We start from the raw sequence: 24,475 nt of genomic DNA, 5'->3' as shown, positions 1-24,475 counted from the left end.
AGAGTGAACAAGAATGGTGTTCATGGAAGGATAGCCAGGAGGAAACCATTGCTCTCTAAAAGAACATTGTTGCCCCTCTGAAGTTCGCCAAAGAGCACATAGATGATCCACAAGACTTCTGGAACAATGTTGTCTGGGCAGATGAGTCAAAGGTAGAACTTTTTGGTCTCAATAGGAAACGTTATGTTTGGCGAAAACCAAACACTGCATTCGAATTGAAGAACCTCATCCCAACCGTCCGGTGGGAGTGTGATGGTTTGGGGCAGCATTGCTACCTCAGAACCGGACGGCTTGACATCATTGAAACAACCATCAATTCTGCATTGTATCAGAAGATTTTAGAGAAGAAATATGTCAGGCCATCCGTCTGTGACCTGACGCTGAACCGAAAGTGGGTCATGACTTGAAGCAGTTCTGTAAGGAGGAATGGGCCAAAATTCCACAAAACCGATGTGAGAGACTGACCAGCAGCTACAGGAAACGCTTAGTTGAAGTCATTGCTGCTCAAAGGGAGACCACCAGATACTGTATCTAAAGGTTCACATACTTTTTCACACATGGATATTGAATGTTGAATCATTTGTGGTTAAATAAATGTTGAAAAAGTATCATGTTTTTGTGTCACTTATTTGATCTGGTTATTTTTATCTATTATTAGGACTTAGATTAAGATCAAATAACATTTTAGCTTTGAAATATGTGAAAATCCTAAGTGGTTCACAAACGTTCTCCACTGTATATACATAAAGATGTACATCGACAGACATTATATAAATATACACATATACTGTACACACACACATTTATACATACAGATCTGCATGGATTTGTGTGTATGGAAAGTACTGCATTTCTCCCCCTCCGCCTCCCCCCCGGGGCAGTGACGGGAATACAGATGCAGCGGACGTTAATTGAACACTTCACACGTTGTATACCTCGGAATACCCACGTCATGGCGCAGGATTTCTTTCAACCGTACCCGCCGTTAGACGCGAGTGCAGAAAATGGCATTTTAGTGTTCTGGCTTTTAAACACCTGAAATTGACACAGTAGCAAAGTACTGTACACATTACAATTAATTAATTTCATTGCATATAATTGCACACAAGCCATGACATTCAAACAAAGCAACCGCAATAAGCGCGTGTGCCTGGGGCGATTGGCTGCGTTAATGCTGCGTGGAGTAGAGCAGTGCACACGAAAACAGCGCCGTGATTTGTTGGAATAACGGCCGCTGCATGTGTAAGTGTAGTGGTTTAGGATGTAATTACCTGGTTTCTCCTTTGCCAGCTGCCTGTCTAATGACAGTGCCACCTTCTCTTCTTGAATGAACATTCTGTCTATCATCACCATCTCTGCTGAAGGACTCACTCTCTGCAAGTGAGAAAGAGGAGGAGGTAGGGGCGTACCATTACATTCCCGGGAAACACTGGGCAGCAAAACATTAAGCACCAGATCTATTAACCCCTTTGGAGAACAACGCATTGCAGGCCCTGCTAGCAGTAAAGGGGTCACGTCATTGACGTTATAAAAATGTACTTTCCATGTCTTGCAGAATATACGGCTGCATATCACTTCTACAGACAGCTTAGGTGTTCTTTAAAAATAAATCAGATATTTAATAAATGGTTGTAAATCAATGTGTGCAGTCAAGCTTTCTGTTTTTTGTGTCTGACCTATTTTGCTGCCCAGGCCTATTTATCACTGGAGGCTGGGGAATTCATAGAGATGCAGGTTAAGGACATCACTGGACCAAGATGAGGGACTGGGCTTCACACTAGTTGTTTGTTGAGGTGTTTCTTCTCTGTTACTCAGACTTTTTTTTTAAGGTGCAGTTTGTGAACCGAAATGTTGGAAGTGTGTTGCTGACCGTTACTTTTTATAGCAATGCCCTGGATAAGGAGTGGCCAACTCCAGTTCTCAAGGGCCACCCACAGGTCAGGCTTTAAGGATATCCCTGCTTCCACACAAATGGCTCAGTCAGAATGAGCCACCTGTGCTGAAGCAGCGATATCCCCAATACCTGGCGCTGGCCACTCCTGCCCTGGATTATTATTGCTATTTGTGAAGAGGTTTATAAATCCCATTATTTCACATTCGATTATTATTTTTATTATCTGGTGCAAATTCTTTTAGCATCATTTTACAGCAGGAAGTAAGATGGTTAGTGAGCACCCAGAATATTGATATCTGCAAGTTATAGACACTGTATGGTATTGAAGAGGCTGGAACAGGTTTGAGGGTCCAGTCTATCATGAGGACACACCGAGGAGCAGACCCACAAGCCCAAAAACCACTGAACATCCCAACTCACTCTGGACTCTTCCAGCAGCAGAAGGCGGTATTTGTTCAGCATGGCTTGCGTGCGCTTCAGCAGCTGAGTCGAAACAACTTCAAACTCCTCATCTACTGCAGAGGCAGGGAGGGGAAAATATATTAAATGCCAATAAAATAGCACAGCCTACTTTTTTCTTACATTTTATATTTGAAATATAAAAAACTGCCGCCCACACGCACCTTGTTTTTCTAGCAAAGGATAAAGACAAGTGGTGCGGACGAAAGAGCGTGAGAGGTAGACGAAAGAGGGCGAGAGGGAGACAAAAGAGGGAGAGAGGGAGACAAAAGGGGGCGAGAGGGAGACAAAAGGGGGCGAGAGGGAGACGAAAGGGGGCGAGAGGGAGACGAAAGGGGGCGAGACGGAGACGAAAGAGGGTGAGAGGGAGACGAAAGAGGGTGAGAGGGAGACGAAGACGAAAGGGGGCGAGAGGGAGACGAAAGGGGGCGAGAGGGAGACGAAAGAGGGAGAGAGGGAGACGAAAGAGGGAGAGAGGGAGATGAAAGAGGGTGAGAGGGAGACGAAAGGGGGCGAGAGGGAGACGAAAGGGGGCGAGAGGGAGACGAAAGGGGGCGAGAGGGAGAGAGTGAGGTGAAGAGGGAGAGAGTGAGGCGAAAGAGGGAGAGGAAAGAGGGAGAGAGGGAGGCGAAAGAGGGAGAGAGGGAGGCAAAAGAGGGAGGGAGGGAGGCGAGAGAGGGAGACGAAAAAGAGCGATACAGGGATGAAATGAGACCCCCCCCCCCCCCCCCTCACCTTTTCTCAGGTCCTGGTTAGAGGGCAGCAGGCCCTGGTAAACATGGTAAGGCAGCAGCCTGTGCAGTGCATCTTCAAATGAGTGAAAAGTTGACTTGTAGTCTGGATGCAGCACTGATCCCTGATGTTTGTGTAACTGCTCCAGGAAACTGAGAGAGAAAAATGTGCAAAGAGGAGAGGACGTCACTACGAAGAACAGCTCCCAACCTGCACACTTCAATGTCTCTAACCCCAGCACTACTCTGAAACTCTACATTATATGAATATCTATACTCCTTAGATGCACTCTCTTTACTATCAATCCATGCACATCGTCTCCTACTTTCACTGCAAGTCTCCGAAAATACTACTTGGATTATGAGCTCTTTAGGCCAGGGTCTCCACAATGTTCACTTTTATTTGATACATTTCTTCCCATTTTGTACCAACCGTCCCTTTATTATACCTGGAACACCATATCTAACAGTGTGTACATGGTCAGCACCACACTGACAAAATCTCTACCATTAACCTTCTCATTGTAGAATGTAATAACTCTTCTTTCTCCCTAATAAATATTCCCTCGTGCCGATGCAGGTTAGTGGAAGAGGAAGATATTCCCCACATTTACCCCCTAAAAAAATTTTTTGCATGATGATTCATTGTACAAAGAGAAAAAAACTGGCACATCCAATGCAAAGTGGACTCAGTAATAATATATGCACCTGGATTGAAAACTGGTTAAAGGACAGACAACAGAGGGTTGTCATAAATGGAACTTTTTCAGGTTGGGCTAAAGTCGTGAGTGGAGTACCTCAGGGATCGGTACTGGGACCCCTGCTTTTTAACTTGTTTATTAATGACCTTGAGGTTGGCATCAAGAGCAAAGTCTCCATCTTTGCTGATGATACCAAATTGTGTAAGGTAATAGAATCAGAGCAGGATGTAATATCTCTTCAGAAAGACTTGGAGAGACTGGAAACGTGGGCAGGTAAATGGCAAATGAGGTTTAATACAGATTAATGTAAGGTTATGCATTTAGGATGCAAGAATAAACTGACGACTTACACATTAAATGGGGATAAATTGGGAGAATCCTTGATGGAGAAGGATTTAGGAGTGCTTGTAGACAGCAGGCTTAGAAATAGTGCCCAAAGTCATGCAGTAGCTGCAAAGGCAAACAAGATCTTATCTTGCATTAAACGGGCAATGGATGGAAGGGAAGTAAACATATTATGCCCCTTTACAAAGCATTAGTAAGACCTCACCTTGAATATGGAGTACAATTTTAGGCACCAATCCTAAGAAAATACATTATTGAACTAGAGAGAGTGCAGAGAAGTGCCACCAAATTCATAAATGGGATGGACATTCTAACTTATGAGGGGAGGCTAGCTAAATTAGATTTATTTACATTAGAAAGGAGGCATCTAAGAGATGATATGATAACTACAGACAAATATATTCGGGGACAGTACCAGGAGCTTTCAAATGAACTATTCATCCCAAGGGCAGTACAAAAGACTCGGGGGAATCCCTTAAGGTTGGAGGAAAGGAGATTTCACCAGCAACAAAGGAAAGGGTTCTTTACCGTAAGGGCAGTTAAAATGTGGAATTCATTACCCATGGAGACTGTGATGGCAAATAAAATAGATTTGTTCAAAAAAAGGTTGGACATCTTTTTAGATGGGAAAGGTATACAGGGACATGCCAAATAAGTATACATGGGAAGGATGTTGATCCAGTGATTAATCTGATTGCCAATTCTTGGAGTCAGGAAGAAATGTATTTTCCCCCTTATGAGATATCATTGGCTGATGTGACTCTGGGTTTTTTTGTTTGCCTTCCTCTGGATCAATAAGTATAGATATAGGATAATGTATCTGTTGTCTAAATTTAGCATAGGTTGAACTTGATGGACGTTTGTCTTTTTTCAACCTCATCTACTATGTAACTATGTAGTGCAGACATTGTAAATCACTGACCCAAAGAAGAGTAGCGCACACTCGCATTGCATAATGTTTTTTCATATTTTCAAAAGATTTAAAGTATAGCTTATGCACTCACAATAAAAAGGAACTTTTAAACTCATCTGGAGACCACCGGCTAGTCCAAAAGGCATATGCAAAGACGCAGATCGCTTGTAGCTCTGTCTTGGCAATTGGTTCTGCCCCTTTGGCGCATGACGTATTGCTCTGTGTGTTAGCATACAGTAAGCTCTACTCTAAATCTTTTGAAATTTTTTATTGATATAGAGCTATCTCTCTCTCTCTCTATATATATATATATATATATATATAAACAAAAACATTGCGCGATGGGAGTGTGCATTTTCCTTTTGTATTTCTAGATCTCTCATGTGAAACAAGTCAACCTTGTTTATCCCTGGATATTCGGTGTGTGTCCTGGAACTGGCGACTTTTGTATTTCATTAATACATTTTGAGGACTATTCTCTACATATACATTTTTTTTTCTACGTGGATGGACTTTCTTCATTGAGAGAGATATATATATATATTTATTTTTTTCTTACACATTTTTGGGATAAAAATGATGTATGTTTTCTAAACAACAATATTTTGTGGTTTACATCTTTATATCTATTTGTTATTTAGCATGTTATTCATGTACACTTTTCCCACCTATACATTTCAAAGCTAGCTCTATCTTTTCACCATTCTGATACAGCTACATGTTACCGGGCATCGTTATACTGCTACATGTTACCGGGCATCGTTATACTGCTATATGTTACCGGGCATCACTATCCTCTGCTCCATGTTACCGGGCATCATTATCCTCTGCTCCATGTTACCGGGCATCATTATCCTCTGCTACATGTTACCGGGCATCATTATCCTCTGCTCCATGTTACCGGGCATCATTATCCTCTGCTACATGTTACCGGGCATCATTATCCTCTGCTACATCTTACAGGGCATCGTTATACTGCTACATGTTACCAGGCATCGTTATCCTCTGCTACATGTTACTGGGCATCCGAATACTGCTACATGTTACCGGGCATCATTATCCTCTGCTCCATGTTACCGGGCATCATTATCCTCTGCTCCATGTTACCGGGCATCATTATCCTCTGCTACATGTTACCGGGCATCATTATCCTCTGCTACATGTTACCGGGCATCCTAATACTGCTACTTGTTACCGGGCATCGTTATCCTCTGCTACATGTTACCGGGCATCATTATCCTCTGCTACATGTTAACGGGCATCATTATCCTCTGCTACATGTTACCGGGCATCCGAATACTGCTACATGTTACCGGGCATCGTTATCCTCTGCTACATGTTACCGGGCATCGTTATACTGCTACATCTTACAGGGCATCGTTATACTGCTACATGTTACCGGGCATCATTATACTGCTACATGTTACCGGGCATCATTATCCTCTGCTACATGTTACCGGGCATCATTATCCTCTGCTACATGTTACCGGGCATCGTTATACTGCTACATGTTACCGGGCATCATTATCCTCTGCTACATGTTACCGGGCATCATTATCCTCTGCTACATCTTACAGGGCATCTTTATACTGCTACATGTTACCGGGCATCATTATACTGCTACATGTTACCGGGCATCATTATACTGCTACATGTTACCGGGCATCATTATCCTCTGCTACATCTTACAGGGCATCTTTATACTGCTACATGTTACCGGGCATCATTATACTGCTACATGTTACCGGGCATCATTATACTGCTACATGTTACCGGGCATCATTATACTGCTACATGTTACCGGGCATCATTATCCTCTGCTACATGTTACCGGGCATCATTATCCTCTGCTACATGTTACCGGGCATTATTATCCTCTGCTACATGTGACCGGGCATCATTATCCTCTGCTACATGTTACCGGGCATCGTTATACTGCTACATCTTACAGGGCATCGTTATACTGCTACATCTTACAGGGCATCGTTATACTGCTACATGTTACCGGGCATCATTATCCTCTGCTACATGTTACCGGGCATCATTATCCTCTGCTACATGTTACCGGGCATCCTAATACTGCTACTTGTTACCGGGCATCGTTATCCTCTGCTACATGTTACCGGGCATCATTATCCTCTGCTACATGTTACCGGGCATCATTATACTGCTACATGTTACCGGGCATCATTATCCTCTGCTACATGTTACCGGGCATCATTATCCTCTGCTACATGTTACCGGGCATCATTATCCTCTGCTACATGTGACCGGGCATCATTATCCTCTGCTACATGTTACCGGGCATCGTTATACTGCTACATCTTACAGGGCATCGTTATACTGCTACATCTTACAGGGCATCGTTATACTGCTACATGTTACCGGGCATCATTATCCTCTGCTACATGTTACCGGGCATCATTATCCTCTGCTACATGTTACCGGGCATCCTAATACTGCTACTTGTTACCGGGCATCGTTATCCTCTGCTACATGTTACCGGGCATCATTATCCTCTGCTACATGTTACCGGGCATCATTATACTGCTACATGTTACCGGGCATCATTATCCTCTGCTACATGTTACCGGGCATCATTATCCTCTGCTACATGTTACCGGGCATCATTATCCTCTGCTACATGTGACCGGGCATCATTATCCTCTGCTACATGTTACCGGGCATCGTTATACTGCTACATCTTACAGGGCATCGTTATACTGCTACATCTTACAGGGCATCGTTATACTGCTACATGTTACCGGGCATCATTATCCTCTGCTACATGTTACCGGGCATCATTATCCTCTGCTACATGTTACCGGGCATCCTAATACTGCTACTTGTTACCGGGCATCGTTATCCTCTGCTACATGTTACCGGGCATCATTATCCTCTGCTACATGTTACCGGGCATCGTTATACTGCTACATCTTACAGGGCATCGTTATACTGCTACATCTTACAGGGCATCGTTATACTGCTACATGTTACCGGGCATCATTATCCTCTGCTACATGTTACCGGGCATCATTATCCTCTGCTACATGTTACCGGGCATCCTTATACTGCTACATCTTACAGGGCATCGTTATCCTCTGCTACATGTTACCGGGCATCCTTATACTGCTACATGTTACCAGGCATCATTATACTGTTGCCGGGCATCGTTATACTGCTACATCTTACCAGGCTACCTTATATTGCTATATCTTACCAGGCTTCTTTGCTTGGCTGTAGTGTTGGAAGTTTTTTCAAGGCTCCAAATTTACTTTCAAACTAATGGAGATAAAAAAAAACACATTTTTTTTTTTTTTTTAAATCAGGAAGCTTCAACATGGATTTTACAGCAATCTTTAAAAAATAATTAAAAAAAACACAGAACTGGGGCAGTCAATATTCACATATAATAATGGGGGGGGGGGGGGAGGGAGACAAATGTAACCACTGCATGGGAGCAAAGCAGACTTTTCAGTATTTAAATTGCCCGCATCAGAGACTGCATGAATAAAAATATACAGTGGTGTGAAAAAGAAAGTACACCCTCTTTGAATTCTATGGTTTTACATATCAGAACATAATAACAATCATCTGTTCCTTAGCAGGTCTTAAAATTAGGTAAATACCTCAGATGAACAACAACAACACATGACATATTACACCGTGTCATTATCCATTTATCAAAAATAAAGCCAAAATGGAGAAGATGTGTGTGAAAAACTAAGTACACCCTTACTGGATATATTCCATAGGAATTAAGATGCTAACTAGCAGACAGGTGCTGCTAATCAAATGTCCTTGATTAATTGATCATCAGCAAGTGTGACTACCTCTATAAAAGCCGAAGTTTTGGCAGTTTGCTGGTCTGGAGCATTCAGGTGTGTGTTAACACAATGCCAAGTAGGGAAGACATCAGCAATTATCTTAGAGGAGAAATTGTTGCTGCCCATCAATCTGGGAAGGGTTATAAGGCCATTTCCAAGAATTTAAAGTCCATCATTCAACAGTGAGAACGATTATTCAAAAGTGGAAAATATGCAAGACAATTGCCAATCTTCCCAGGAGTGGACGTCTGAGCAAATTACCCCAAGGTCAGACCGTGCAATGCTCAGAGAAATTGCAAAAAAACAAGAGTTACATCTCAGACTCTACAGGCCTCAGTTAGCATGTTAAATGTTAAAGTTCATGACAGTACAATTGGAAAAAGACTGAACAAGTATGGTTTGTTTGGAAGGGTTGCCAGGAGAAAGCCTCTTCTCTCTAAAAAGAACATGGTAGCACGGCTTAGGTTTGCAAAGTTGCATCTAAACAAACCACAAGACTTCTGGAACAATGTCCTTTGGACAGACAAGATCAAAGTGGAGATGTTTGGCCATAATGCACAGCCCCACGTTTGGCGAAAACCAGACACAGCATATCAGCACAAACACCTCATAGCAACTGACAAGCACGGTGGTGGAGGGGTAATGATTTGGGCTTGTTTTGCAGCCACAGGACCTGGGAACCTTGCAGTCATTGAGTCGACCATGAACTCCTCTATATACCAAAGTATTCTAGAGTCAAATGTGCGGCCATCTGTCCAACAGCTAAAGCTTGGACGAAATTGTGTCATGCAACAGGACAATGATCCCAAGCACACCAGCAAATCTACAACAGAATGGTTGAAAAAGAAAAGAATCAAGGTGTTGCAATGGCCCAGTCAAAGTCCAGACCTCAACCTAATTGAAATGCTGTGGCTGGACCTTAAGAGAGCTGTACATAAACAAATGCCCACAAACCTCAATGAACTGAAGCAACGTTGTAAAGAAGAGTGGGCCAAAATTCCTCCTCAACGATGTGAGAGACTGATAAAGTCATACAGAAAACGATTACTTCAAGTTATTGCTGCTAAAGGTGGTTCTACAAGCTATTGAATCATAAGGTATACTTAGTTTTTCACGCATGGCTTCTCCATTTTGGCTTTATTTTTCTTAAATAAATCATGACACGGTGTAATATGTTATGTGTTGTTGTTCATCTGAGGTTGTATTTACCTAATTTGAAGACCTGCTAAAGAACAGATGATTGTTATTATGTCCTGATATGTAAAACCATAGAATTCAAAGAGGGGTGTACTTTCCTTTTTCACACAACTGTATATCTGTGCAAAACACGAAGTTATTAAATAAATCTTTTTTATTTTATGTATATTAGTTCACCCCTGACCACATTATACTATAAAGGTTTGCTGTGCGCCTCTTAAAAGGGACCTCTGGTGCCTCCTTTAGGCACATCTCTTTATCTTCAAAACACGATCTTAATCTCTTTGAGACGTGATCACGGCGTAATGACAAAATTGTGACGCTGAAACCTTAGCTTCTCTATGCAGTGATTAAAAATGTTTTTTTGGGGGGGTTGGTAGACCTCTGTTTTTTTTTCACTTGAGACAATATTAAAAGGGCAGTTCAACAAACTTCAATGTTATCCAATGGAAATAATATATGTATATAAGTAACAAAAAAAATCTACTTAAACTTCTCTATAGGCGCTGATTGTTCCAGTGATCCATGCCTTCAACCCCCTTCTAGAGAAGTCTAAATTCTGTGGGGAACACTGAAGCCCAGTATAGACACCCCTCTAGGGACCTGGCAGGCTGCAACTTCCGAATCGTGCTGCAATTTGAGTGGTTGCGAGGCCGTCTTTGTAGGGGCTACAGTGTCCCCAACAGAATTTATACTTCTATACATATATTATTTCCATTACAGAATATTATAAAACAAAACCTTGAGCACGTTGAACTCCCTCATGAAGGGGACAAATCCAGAACTGTAAAGACAGTGTTTTACGTATGCACTTTAGGTATTTTAAAATATTCCCTTTTATTGTTAAGATGACAGAAGCAACACGGATCTAAAACTGTATTTCACTTTTAGGTCCGAAATGCAGGTGAAGAGGGATACAAATTTCCTAAGTGTAGGATCCACAGTCATGTTTCAAGTAGCAATCTTTCCCAGAAGATTAACATAGTGTTAAAAATCATGTGTTTCGTAATCTCTAGCTTCTTTGCAGTGCACTGCACTGTTGGGGGAACGTCATTTTATTCAATTTATTTCAAACGTTTATATCTCCTGAATAAAGCATCAGATTAAAAAAAACAAGTAGTGCTGGAAAGCACCAAAAAATGTATTAAAGTAAAACAATAAAATGCTGGGGGGTGTGAGGGGGGAAATGGCGAGGAAGACAGACTGCTGCTTTAAAATAACTCTACAACTAGGAATATTAGGTTTAATAATGACCCATTATGGTAGCACTTGCATGAATACTATATGAAACCCCACTCTCCTCTCCTTTCACTATCGCGCAGAACAATACAATGTTGTTTGTATAGAAGGGGAAGAGTTGCATGAAAAAGGGTGGAATTGAAGTGCGAATCAAATACATTTACTACCTTGTAAAACATCATGACAAATCTGCGTGTAAGGAGTGGACAGTGTGTATGTATAATCAAAGGAAGCAGAAAGCAATGCAATTCTCAGCAGTATTTATTAATTTCAGCAAATAAAGGTCATTTTGTTAACAAGTTTATTACCAGACAAAATTGCTGTCATGCTAACACTTTCTACAGCACCTTCTGCTCTTAACTCAAAAGTGGGTGATCGCAGCTCAAAGATGTGTTTTTTTATATATATATACAAAGGAGTCCACTGGAATTGACAAAACAGATGGAAGGGAACAGTGGATTTTAAACTTCAAGTGTAAACTGACTTAAAACCAATGTAGAAGTGATTTAGAAACTGAATCCCGTTTAGAATCTGGACTGGTTCAATATTTGAACCAATTTGACTTTAATTTTTCCTTGACATGGCTATGACTGAATACAGTTCTATAAAGCTGCATGAAATATTACACAAGGGTAATGCCCAAGGACTGTACAAAGACCGCACACATACCTGTACCGGTGTCTGGATCTGTGCAGCGGGAACTATGTGCGACATCCCCTTTCCAACTACTTGAATCTGTAGAGGGCTCTTGCCCAGGCTGAGCCCAGGGACAGAGCTGATCACTCCAGTCTTACTCTGTAAGAACAACAAAGGTATCCTCATTAAAACTCGGTGGCTGCCAGAGCGCATTGTGAACACCCTGTGGCAGCAGAGGGGTGAAGAAAGAGGCCGATGTTATGATTGATGGATTTTTCACTTAACTTTATAAAGAACATTAGTTGTAGTTTGTGATACTTTTTAAGAGACCAACACATTTTCTTCATTGATGGAATTATAGTGAATGGCTCTTTCTAAACCTCACAGATTTTATATGGGGTCTAAAAGACAGAGTTTAACTTCCCCCCTACTTATTGTGTGTGTTTGTATGTGTGACCTGTGAGGTTTGGAGAGCTCTGTACACATGAAGATACCTGTGAGGTCTGGAAAGCTCTGTACACATGAAGATACCTGTGAGGTTTGGAGAGCTCTGTACACATGAAGATACCTGTGAGGTTTGGAGAGCTCTGTACACATGAAGATACCTGTGAGGTTTGGAGAGCTCTATACACTATAATTTAATCTATACAATAACTCATGCTCACAAACCATACCTGTGCCTGCATGGGGAGAGAGTTGACGGGTTTCCCTTGCACAGTGTTTGTTTTCCCTGCAGCAGGGCTGGAATACACATTTGTATCTAGAGTCACCGGAGCTGCCGCAGGGCCTGTGAACAAAAAACAGGGCCAGGGAGTCAAAGGATGCACAACATTTCACAGGGGAAGAGAGGGGGGAAGTGGTGTGGTCCGACATCCATGTGTGCTTTCCTATGAACTGGCAGGATGGTATCTTCAGAAAGAGCACTAGGTGGAGAAAGGTATTCATGACAAATAAATTGCAGTTTGTGCAAAGAAGGGCTAAAATTGTGTATTGTCTACATCATAAGACACACAAAGAAATACTGAAGGACCTTAATACTGTATGTACAGCTTGAAAAAAAAAAAAGAAGAAGCAGGGAGTGAGGGATGTGACAAACGGTCAAACATATCAAGGGGTTTTACAAGGTGCGGGATGGACATATATTTCAGAGAAGGAGAAGTGCCAGAACAAGGAGGTCAAGCTCTGAAACTGGTGGATGGCAGACTAAGGGGAGATGTGAAGTACTTCTTCTCAGAAAGGGTGGTGGATTCATGGAATAGCCTCCCAACAGAGGTGGTATATGTTGACACCTATTTAAAAAACACCTATTTAAAAAAGGGAATTTAAAAAAAACATAATTGGGGTAGACAAAGAGATCCTAAAAATGCAAGAATTCAGAAGCTTAAATAGGGCAGATCAAATAAAGTTTGGGGTTATTACCACAGATAGGAACATGGCAGACTGAGTGAGTGGGCCAAGTGTTTGTTATCTGCCAACAAATTCAATGTTTCTAGATTACCAAAGATAACCTAGCAAAGGGGATACAACTCCGACTGAACATAAAGTGTGAATAGCCGCAAGATATTTCTGACTCCTAAATAAAGTTTACCGCAGGTGGAACGAATGTTCGTCCTGACTAAAAAAGCCTTCAATGAACCATTGTCTGCTAGCTGCAAGTAGTTACTAAGTGCTCTCAGCTTACCTGAGCTTTTCACCAGCACTGTGGCCTGCTGCTGCTGCTGCAGTAGTGTTGATAGTTGGGCAGACTGGCTTCCTCCCTGCATTTGCACCTTTGCCAAGTCGCTGTGAGCTATAGAGGGAGGCTGGACCAGCACTTGTCCTGGAGAGTGCCCATGAAGCGGTGCCTGCGTGGACACAGTGACAGGCTGCCCCTGCCCGCTAACCAGCACAGAAGGGGGCTGCCCGCTGTACTGCCCAAGAGCAGGGGAGGCTTGGCTGCTGGGGGGAGGCTGCTTTGCTTGGAGGATAAGTCCCTGCTGCATCTGAAATACACAAGTGGAAAAACAGATCAATAATAAGTGCTACTAGAGGGGTCAATAATCAGGTCACTATAAGTACTAAAGATGATGGTGAAAAACAGAGCACTAACCGAAGCAAGTATCACAGGGTGGTCCCGTAAAAGAGATATATAAGTACTACAGCATTTCCAGTATTCACAAGTAACAGCTAAACTAGGCAATTCGTTTTTATCTAGTCCTTTACATGCATGCTGTTTTACATGGGGCTGCCTTAATTAAAGAAGGCGTAGCAGACTGGCAAGAACACGGTCTTTGAAGTGGGTAACCACAGTTTAAATCTCCTGTTGCCTTACACAAGTAACATTATGTCCCTGTGCCTCAGGCACCACAATGAGACTGGAAGCTGTATACGGGGCAGTACTTGTAATCCTATGTACAGCCCTGCAAATAATGTCAGCACTACAATAAGAGAAATATATCTTATTAATATTAAGGAGTGGGATTCCTTAAATTAAACATTGGGGAAAGGCTCTTTGGACATTTAGAAATATTTATTGTCTCAAAACAGAAAAGGAGATTTGTTTTTTTTGATGATTTTTTTTACATTTTTCTTTACAAAAAAGAGTAACTGAAGCTTTAATAATATAAATAAATAAAAAAGAAGAAGTAGTGGCATGCCTCGTCTTAAAAAAAACAACAAAAACCCCAAAGAAGTGGGCCCTCTGGTAGCCCTATATAGAAAAGCTATAAAAGGGACTTCCTTAAGAGAGCTGCATTCACCAGACAAGGGAATAAACACTGAATCTGCAATGGTATCCAGCTTTACACTTGCATAGCAGTGCTTTTACGTACTACAGGGTTGATAAAGCCCTGCCACAAGTCACTTATTCAGACATCCGTATCACTTGTTTGGAGTCAGTCGCACTTCGTTTAGTACCAGTGATCAGAGACTCCTCCCGCCCTTTAAAGTCTGTATTTTCCCCATTAAAATATCTGCCTTTTTCGTTCACAACCCCAAAATCTAATTTATTTGGCAGTTGAGGATATCACTACTTATCTAGAAGGTCGTTTCCCCTAAATGAAAAATATATATTAAAAAAGAAAATCAGACTCACAATGCAGATCCCACTTCCCCATATTAAATGTATCTACTTTTGGTCTGGAACATTCAAATCACATTAAAAATGTTCTTTTTTTTACCCAGACAGTTGTGCTGCAATTGGTCAGTGACCATGTATGCCAGTAAACTTGTGTGTTAAACACCACCCCTGCAAGGTGCCACATTTTCTTACCTGCTGATACCTCTCTAGCAGCTGCTTCTGCTGTGGAGCAGAGGTGGAGAGAGCAGAGAGCGCCTGGAACTGGTTGGGTGTCAACTGAAAGCTACGCTGGTGCTCGGGCGCCAGGTGCATGGGCTGTCCCTGTGTCTGAGGCTTGATGGGGGTCTGTGTGTGGAATTGCAGCTGGAATGAGTGAGGCTGGGAGTCCGCAGAGGGAGGGGTGGCCTGCAGAGAGATGGGCAGCCTCCCCTGCATGTCCGCATGCAACTGTGGAGAGCTCAGGTGCACCTGGAGCTGTATGTGGTGCTGCTGCTGCGGAGACGTCAAGGTTTGTGGTACATCAGAGGGTAGTGGCTGGTGAGGGGCAAAGGATGTCTGTACCTGAGGCTGTGACGGAGGCCGCAGAGGGTGCTGGGAAGAGCCATGGGGGGAGGAGGCCATCTGGTTCTGGATGACGTAAAAGTTCTGCATTTGTGGGGTGCAGGAGCGGGACAGAGGCTCTGAAGGGGGGCGCGGCACACTCTGCGGCTGGGAGGGTGGCCGAGAGTGGGGGCGGGAGGGGGGCCGCGACAAAGGCTGTGGCTGGGAGGGGGGACGAGACTGGTGTGGGGACTGCATCTGCGACAGGTGAGTAGCGGAGGACGTCTGCATCTGGGGACTGGGGGGGTGAGGTAGTGAGTGGGAGGGAGAAGCCCCAGGAAGCTTCTGCTGTCCAGTGGGAATCTGCCAATACACAGGGAGAAAAAAAAAGAAACATTGGACGTATAATTACAGCTGCAGTCACGTAACACCTTTTCTAGCATATCATAAATACGTATCTTTCGTATACCACAGACATTTTAATTAGATGAGGAACCCTTGAGCCCACCAATTCTGTCAATTTTCTACCCACTAAGAATTCTAAAAACTCTACTTGCTGTTCCTGCCATTTTTCCATATTAAGGACCCACTTGTGCCTGTTCCAAGCATTCCCTGAACTGACTGCCTCCACCTGCTTCCCCCGTGCACCTACAGTATTTATGTGCTTGATAACTTTACAAACTGAGTCCCAAAACCCTAACCATAGCATATCTACGTACAAAATGCGATAGTACACAAAATTAATTAGGAAACAAAGCAACATGTTTATAGAGTACCACCACCTAGGAGACAGTGTCAGCATTTTAAAAGACCAGCAAGTTTCAGAAGGTGCTAAGAGTGCAGGGAGAAGGAAAGCAAGGAAAAAAACAGCAGCAGCAGCTCCTTGGGGTGGAAGTAGTGGAAAGTACGAGGTTGTGAGCAAGCAAGAGAGCCATCACGTGAAAGGAGAAGTTCCAGAGAAGGAAAATGGCATTTGAGAGGGTCATAGCAGGAAGTTAATTCACTCTGGGTCACTTTATAAGATTGCAACTATCTCAGCATCCTGTTGATGTCACTTTTGCTGAGGCAATAAAATATAGCTATTGTAACTAAACCGATCATGCCTTTAGTATTGAAAGGATAGCATAAAATGGGCATTATAAAGACACAGAGTAGCTCCTATGCAATTTGGAAGTCTTATGGATTGTACAAAATACAGGATCATTTTTTGAGAGTTTGATAATGAGATATGAAGTAAAATTCTTTCAGCTGGTAAAATTAGCTAAAATCTTTAACAGGGGCTAAGAAAAATCCCTTTTACTATTGGTGCTTTGCTATTCCACCAATACGAATGTGAGTAATCTAAATTTAGCATATTCATAGCACACCTTAAGGCCCAATTTGAGCAAAGGCGCCGTGAGACGCGCAAAGGCTTATACTTTGGAATGTCAATATTTGAAGCCTTTCCAACTAAATCGTATTTAACAATTTAGCTATTGTGCCATTGGTTATTGCCATTGTTATTCTAGACAGAGTGAGTGCAACCAAAGTCCATTCTACAGGGAAAACGTAAAAGCATCATAAACCACTAGTTACTGCAATGCAGCAGTTGTGGTGATCGCCCCACAAAACGTTGTTCAGAATAAGAGGAGAGTTGAAGAAAGGAAGTGAGTGAAAGAAGACTGAGTGTTGGGGTGGGAGCAATGGCACGGTAAGGTAGTGACTACCTGGCAGGCCAGAGCCTGCTGGGACTGGCTGGCTGGGAAATGAGGTATCTGGGTCGGTCCTTTGGACTCCGGCATTGTTCTGAGGCTCTGTGTCTGGGCCAGCTCTCGGCTAGGCTGCAGGGCCAAACCTGCACTGCTGCTCACTATGACGGAGGCGGGCACACTGCTACTGCTGCTGGTGGTGCTGAGGGTGGTGGTGGCTAGGCTGTAGATTGGCATGGGGAGGTGTGACTGGTCAGAGGATTGACACAGGCTGCTCTCCTGGTGCGTTTTCATTGCGGCCGCGTAAAACTGCTGCTGCCTGTGTTCCTTCTGAAATGTCCAATACCAGTGACCTTCATTAACAACTTTGCTCGCTTACACAAAACCTGGTTAGTTTATACGTCTTATAAATTTGTTGCAAGTTCTGGATCAACTCAAGAGTTTTTAAGTGATATTATGGTGAAGTCTTGCTCTACATTCATGGGGCAACATTACAAGGCCTCCAGGAGGCCACCATAATGGGCCACTGAAACAATTACATATTCTACAAAACTGGTTAAAAACTCATATGAAATAGCCAAATCGCTAGTGATTTTTACATTTACAGCATTATAACAATGACTGTTCAAAAACTGATCTGCTAATGTCTACTGTTTTAAATCTTGTAATATCACCATAGTAACATCACATATTTTTTCCCCCAAAGAACATTTCAGATTAGTCTGAGAAACCCTTAATAAACAAGAAATAATGGAAAATTCTGTATTGATTCTGATAGCTCTGGTCTTTTCTTAACGTGTGCAGTACAGACTGCACATATGGCACACCCTGCAAGATTTGGAAAGCTCGGTATCACAACAACCTAAAACAAATGTATACCTTTGCAGGAACAAACACAAAACACTAGAACTTTGCACTGCACCGGTACGTTAGAATTCTTACTTATTTAGAAAATGCTTTCTGAGCAGCTCTAATGATTTAATTAGCAAATACTGCACTGGAATTTTCAGTTTGCTGGGACAAGATGAATATAACCTTCCACACAAATATCTCAGCCAGTTTAGGCTTAAACAAAGTTGCACTTAATGGACGTGTTGTTTTGCCAACATGACATACATATATTATATGTACTGTAAGAAGTAACGAGAGTAGAACGCGGGAGGGTTTGTTCTTAAATTTATGGGCCATTATGGTACTTTGTCACAAAACTGCCCGTGTCACTTTAAAGCCGCAGTTCCACTTGACGACTGCAAATTAACAAGAGTCACGAAATATTCTGTATATTATGCTTTCATTATGGGCTAGATGGGGGTTTATCGCTACGTGAATGATTAGAAAGCTGCAGTGATTAGTTATTGTTTACAATATCACAAGAGAAGCTATTAAAAATGTTTTGCGTCAATTGTAGTGAAGTGTAATAGGGATAAAAAGGGGCAAGTAAATACAATTGTAGGAAGGAAAAAAGCCTAGGCTGAGTGAGATTGGGTATTTAAATCAGGGCTGGAATATTTATATAAGGCTTTAGGGCATTAGAATTGTCCAGCTCTGTGCATTCAGTAATGACTGGGGACCGGTCTCTGTGATCTTGGAGCAGCCCAATGGCATTAAGGGGTGCTTCCAGTGACAAGGTGTGGTGTGATAACATCAAGATTAAATGAAGTTGTTACTCAAGTTTAGACTCTTACCTAAATGCTATGCCAACCAGAACAAATGATTTGTCCCTTTGGCCTATGAAACTGAAGAAGGAAGCCCGACCACCCCCCACCCCTCCAAAGGACAGGGGATGTTAACACACACACCCCCCATCCCCCCAAAGGACAGGGGATGTTAACACACACAGAGCGTGCCACTTGCCTGCTGCAGGAACATTTGCATGGACTCTGCACTCATAATAGCTCCAGACGATGCTTGACCTAGGATGATCTTGTCTGGGCTGGGAGCCAGGCTGGGGCTGGATTGGGATGGGACTGTCATGGGCTGCTGCTGGGGAGGCGGTGCTAAAGGCTGCTGCTGTACATTCAACTGGAGGTGGGCTTGGGTTTGAGGAGGCTGCTGTGCAGTTTGGACGGTCAGTATGGAGGGTTGGTCAGTGCTGGGGAGGACAACTTGCTGGGCCTGCTGCTGTTGCTGCACTATTCCTGGACTTTGACTGCTGCCTGCCGATGCTTGATGGATGCTGACAGCGTGCCCGAGATTCTCAGATGTGTTGAACATGGCCACTTGGTTGGGTAACGTCACCCCTTGGATGACAGTCTGCCCTGCTTGGTTCAAAGAGGTGGCAACTGAGGGCTGACTCTGTGTGCTCAGGCTCCCTGCCAATGATACTGGCATCTGAAACAAGGTAGGCTGCCCGACCTGCCCATGCTGCAACTGGATGGGTCCGGAGAGAATGTGGGCCGTACCGTGGGCGTTCTGAGACGTGAGGACCTGCCCCAAGTTCAGCTGACCCGCAAGGTTCTGGTTGGTGAGTATCTGAGCCTGGTTGAGCAGCTGACCCCCTGGACCCTGGCTGGTGATGATGTGAGCTTGCCCGCTAGGGTGGGAGGTGGCCGTCAAGATCTGGCCCCCCATGTTGGCCTGGAGGGCAGACAGCTGTTGGACGGCAGATGCCCCCGTCAGCTGCCCGGGCAGGAGGAACTGGTTCTGCCCCTGCAGCATAGCCTGCGGTACGTGCTGGGCAGGGATGACTATGCTGTTGCCTTGGTTTAGCAGCTGGACACTCATGGACTTGCCCAGTGCCTGCTGTTGGGAGGGTGGCTGTTTGAACATATTGGCAGGGAGTCCCTGTGAGAAGCTGGACAGCACCATGTTCTGCCCAGGCTTGCCCGTCATGAAAGTCAGGTTCTGCTGAGCTTTCTGCTGCTGCAGAGCCGCCTCTCCTTGAATAGTGAGTGTGGTGTTGTTGGGCCCAAATGGCTTAGGTGTGATTTGGAACAGCTTCTGCTGGAGCACCCCGGCCGGTTTAGGTTGGATGGGGGTGGGAGTCCTCTGGATGATGTTTAGGCTGGAGGTAACTGTCAGTGACTGAGTGCATGGCGTTTGTGACACGCTCCCGAACATGGAGCTCCCATTCAGCGTGGTGGCCACAGTCGGGATTTTGTTCTGCAGGACAAGCCCGGCGCTCTGCGGCGACACTCCGCTGGACGCTAGTGTGACCTGCTGTTCTGGAGTCGCCCCTGCCAGGTAACTGCCCACTGGCAGGTTGGCTACCTGTGTCTGTTGAACCTGCTTGGCAGTGATCTGCTGGGTGGGCTGGTGTATGGCCATCACTTGTTGCCCCATCACCTGTATTTGCCCAATGCCCAGCGCCCCACCGGGGCTACCGTTGGGCAACCCTTGGAGGTTGGAGATGGGCTGGATGGTGACATTGCCCAGCCCGACTTGTTGCAGGAAGGGTTGAACATTGATGGCTTTGTTGACCATATCTGCCCCCACAGACTGCTGTACTAGTGCTTGGTGGGTCAACACTGCTGGCTGCTGCAGCCCGATGAGGTCTCCCCCCCCAGAAAAAATCTGTTGGGTCCCGTCCGGGGCGGCCTGCACCACCGGCTGCAGGTTTGGGAGCTGAAAGGAGCCCAGGTCCAGCTCTGCTTCGGCTTCCAGCGTCTGCTCTGTGATGTTCGCCTCCTGTAGGCTTTGCTGGAGGATGTCACAGGGCTGATCGGAGTTGGCAAGACTTGCACCGCCCCCTGATGGGGACCCAAGGATGTCATCATCTTCCAGGAAGTCTAGGTCTACACTGGCTGTGGGGGGGTTGGGTTCGGTGTTTAAATGGTTGCCTGGAGGTTCCTGTACGTGCAGCTAATGAAAAAGAAGAGTGGGGGGAAGAAAGTCAATGAGGTCTTCACCATTTTCCCTTTTTTTGCACCCCAAGAAAATCTGCCTTGTCAGAGGTAACATTAACGTCTCTGCACAACAATTTGCACCAGATGTACTACGCTCTACAAACAAGCTTCTTACATGTAGTGCAATAGAGAGCAGTTGCCACTAAACACATTTTTCTTAGCGTAGATATGTCTACCCCTGTATTTCTCACTACGCATATATCGTGTATACTGTAGTTTTGTTAATTTGCATGATTTACCCCAGCGCTCACGAAGAAGGCATTAGCAGCGTCTCCCGTGTTATCCAAGAGATCATCGCCGTCAATCTAGAGACAAGAATAAAAATAAAATAAACACTACCATACAGTTATCAATCCCACAAAGCAAAATATGCCGAGGTTATTCAAAGCAACTCACAATCTACTTTCTCTAAAAAAAATAAAAAGTCAGAAGATAATTTGTCACTCCAAAATATAGACACAAACATAGAATTTGATGCCAACTAAAAACTAACCTTGCCCACCTAGCCCATTTTCCTCTCTACTGTAAAACCTCACAGCCCGTTTGATTCTCGGCTTTCTTTTATACTTATCTTTTCTCTATATCGGGCACTTTTACATTCCGTTACTTTATTAGCCTCTACCAGCTCGGTTGGGAGGCTGTTCCACAAATCCACCACCCTTTCCGTGGAGTACTTCCTCACATTTAACTCGAGTCTGCCACCCGCCAGCTTCAGAGCATGACCTCTTTCTCCAGCACGTTTCGTTCTCTGACATATGCTTGCCCTCTGTACCTTGTTGAAACCCATTAAATCTTAGAAAGTTTCAATCATAGCACCCTTCAATGCTCTCCTCCAAGCGGCACACAGTAAAGTCTGGCAATCTTTCTTGAAATGTTTTGATATACACCAGGCCTACACAACATACGGCTCAACGGCTCCCTCCAACCCCCCCCCCCCCCCACTTCACTCCCCCTACTTCACCCCCCCTTCCCTGGAAGGAAGGAAGGAGCGCGCTCATGCAGTGTGACAGCACTTCCCCCCCCCCTCTCCCGCTCTGGCAGAGTAGCGCGACCCGGAACTTCCGGGGTCTTCTGCTAGAGCGCGCATCCCTCGCGCTTCTCCATGCCGCCGGCACCACCTCTGCTGCTGCCGCCATCGGTTAACATGGGGGGGGGGGGTAGTTTATCCATGAGGGGCTGGGGGGCTGCTGAAATGGGCTGAGGGGCTGCTGAAATGGGCTGGGGGGGCTGCTGAAATGGGTTGGGGGCTGCTAAAATAGGCTGGGGGGGGGGGGGGGCTGCTGAAATGGGCTGGGGGGCTGCTGAAATGGGCTGGGGGGCTGCTGAAATGGGTTGGGGGGCTGCTGAAATGGGTTGGGGGGGCTGCTGAAATTGGTTGGGGGGCTGCTGAAATTGGTTGGGGGGCTGCTGAAATTGGTTGGGGGGCTACTGAAATGGGTTGGGGGGGCTGCTGAAATGGGTTGGGGGGCTGCTGAAATGGGTTGGGGGGCTGCTGAAATGGGTTGGGGGGGCTGCTGAAATGGGTTGGGGGGGCTGCTGAAATGGGTTGGGGGGGCTGCTGAAATGGGTTGGGGGGGCTGCTGAAATGGGTTGGGGGGGCTGCTGAAATGGGTTGGGGGGGCTGCTGAAATGGGTTGGGGGGCTGCTGAAATGGGTTGGGGGGGCTGCTGAAATGGGTTGGGGGGAGGGATGTGAGGTGCAGGGGGGAGAGAGATGTGAGGTGCAGGGGGGGTGAGAGATGTGAGGTGCAGGTGGGGAGAGAGATGTGAGGTGCAGTTGGGGAGAGAGATATGAGATGCAGGTGGGGTGAGACATGTGATGTGCAGGGGGGGAGAAATGTGAGGTGCAGGTGGGGAGAGAGATGTGAGGTGCAGAGGGGGAGCGAGATGTGAGGTGCAGGGGGGAGAGAGATGTGAGGTGCAAGGGGGGAGAGAGATGTGAGGTGCAGGGGGTGGGATGTGTGTGGTGTGCAGGGGGGTATTATGTGTATGGGTGAGGGGGAGAGATGGGGGTATGAGAGATCGATAGGGAGTCTCACAAAGGTTGATGATGAGGGTTTTTGGGGGAGATATTATTCATTTATTTATAAAATATTTTACCAGGAAGTAATACATTGAGAGTTACCTCTCGTTTTCAAGTATGTCCTGGGCACAGAGTTAAGACAAATAATACATTGTTACAAATACATAGTTACATAGTAGTAGATGAGGTTGAAAAAAGACGTAGGTCCATCAAGTTCAACCTATGCTAAATTTAGACAACAGATACTTTATCCTATATCCATACTTACTTATTGATCCAGAGGAAGGCAAACAAAAAACCCCATTAAGGGGAAAAATTAATTCCTTCCTGACTCCAAGAATTGGCAATCGGATAAATCCCTGGATCAACATCCTTCCCATGTATACTTATTTGGTATAACCCTGTATACCTTTCCCAGCTAAAAAGATGTCCAACCTTTTATGAACAAATCTATTGTATCTGCCATCACAGTCTCCATGGGTAATGAATTCCACATTTTAACTGCCCTTACTGTAAAGAACCCTTTCCTTGTTGCTGGTGAAATTTCCTTTCCTTCAACCTTAAGGGATGGCCCGAGTCCTTTGTACTGCCCGTGGGATGAATAGTTCTTTTGAAAGCTCCTTGTATTGTCCCTGAATATATTTGTACAGGCATACCCCGGTTTAAGGACACTCACTTTAAGTGCACTCGCGAGTAAGTACATATCGCTCAATAGGCAAATGGCAGCTCGCGCATGCGCCTGTCAGCACGTCGTGAACAGCAATACCAGCTCCCTACCTGTACCGAAGCTGTGCGCAAGCAGGGAGACTATAGAGCCTGTTACAAATGCGTTATTTACATCAGATATGCACGTATATGATGATTGCAGTACAGTACATGCATCAATAAGTGGGAAAAAGGTAGTGCTTCACTTTAAGTACATTTTCGCTTTACATACACGCTCCGGTCCCATTGCGTACGTTAATGCGGGGTATGCCTGTATATAGATACAGTTACATAAATGAACAGGGTATACATTATATACAAGACATTGCATGCACAGTTAAAGAAAATATATATTATGGGCGTATGAAACAGTTGCAGACCAGATTAAAATGTGAGACAGCCTTAGATTTGAAAGAACGGCCGGATACTTTGTTGAGCCTTGGGACCATGAACAGTCTTTTGGAATCTGATCTCAGGTGATAAGTGCTGCATGTGGTAGGGGTGAGGAGCTTGTTCAGATAGCTGGGTAGCTTGCCCATAAAGAATTTAAAGGCAAGACAGGAAAGGTGAACTTTGCGCCTAGACTCGAGTGATGGCCAATCTAGTCCTTTGAGCATTTCGCAGTGATGTGTGTTGTAGTTGCATTGGAGAACAAAACGACAAATTGAATTGTAG

General features: G+C 44.6%; 1 protein-coding gene across 4 annotated transcripts in view; it reads right to left on the bottom strand.

Moving 5' to 3' along the window:
- The window catches only part of BICRA (BRD4 interacting chromatin remodeling complex associated protein), a 153,975-nt gene that overhangs the window by 14,313 nt on the left and 115,187 nt on the right, over positions 1-24,475 (bottom strand). For 2 of the 4 annotated variants that reach the window (XM_075606861.1, XM_075606862.1), the window contains exons 4-14: positions 21,313-21,378; positions 19,083-21,029; positions 17,247-17,558; positions 15,193-15,903; positions 13,624-13,924; positions 12,617-12,729; positions 11,976-12,101; positions 8,264-8,325; positions 3,089-3,237; positions 2,315-2,409; positions 1,272-1,374 (exon numbers count right to left, since the gene is read on the bottom strand). In XM_075606861.1, coding sequence (XP_075462976.1) covers positions 1,272-1,374; positions 2,315-2,409; positions 3,089-3,237; positions 8,264-8,325; positions 11,976-12,101; positions 12,617-12,729; positions 13,624-13,924; positions 15,193-15,903; positions 17,247-17,558; positions 19,083-21,029; positions 21,313-21,378 — 3,985 coding nt within the window. The remainder of the gene's footprint in view (positions 1-1,271; positions 1,375-2,314; positions 2,410-3,088; positions 3,238-8,263; positions 8,326-11,975; positions 12,102-12,616; positions 12,730-13,623; positions 13,925-15,192; positions 15,904-17,246; positions 17,559-19,082; positions 21,030-21,312; positions 21,379-24,475) is intronic. The other 2 variants (XM_075606863.1, XM_075606864.1) reach the window with 2 other exon arrangements.

The sequence above is a fragment of the Ascaphus truei genome, chromosome 7 (assembly GCF_040206685.1).
Source record: "Ascaphus truei isolate aAscTru1 chromosome 7, aAscTru1.hap1, whole genome shotgun sequence".
NCBI lineage: Eukaryota > Metazoa > Chordata > Amphibia > Anura > Ascaphidae > Ascaphus > Ascaphus truei.
Note: the sequence above shows the minus strand (reverse complement) of the source record. Positions and strands in the feature narration are given on the sequence as shown.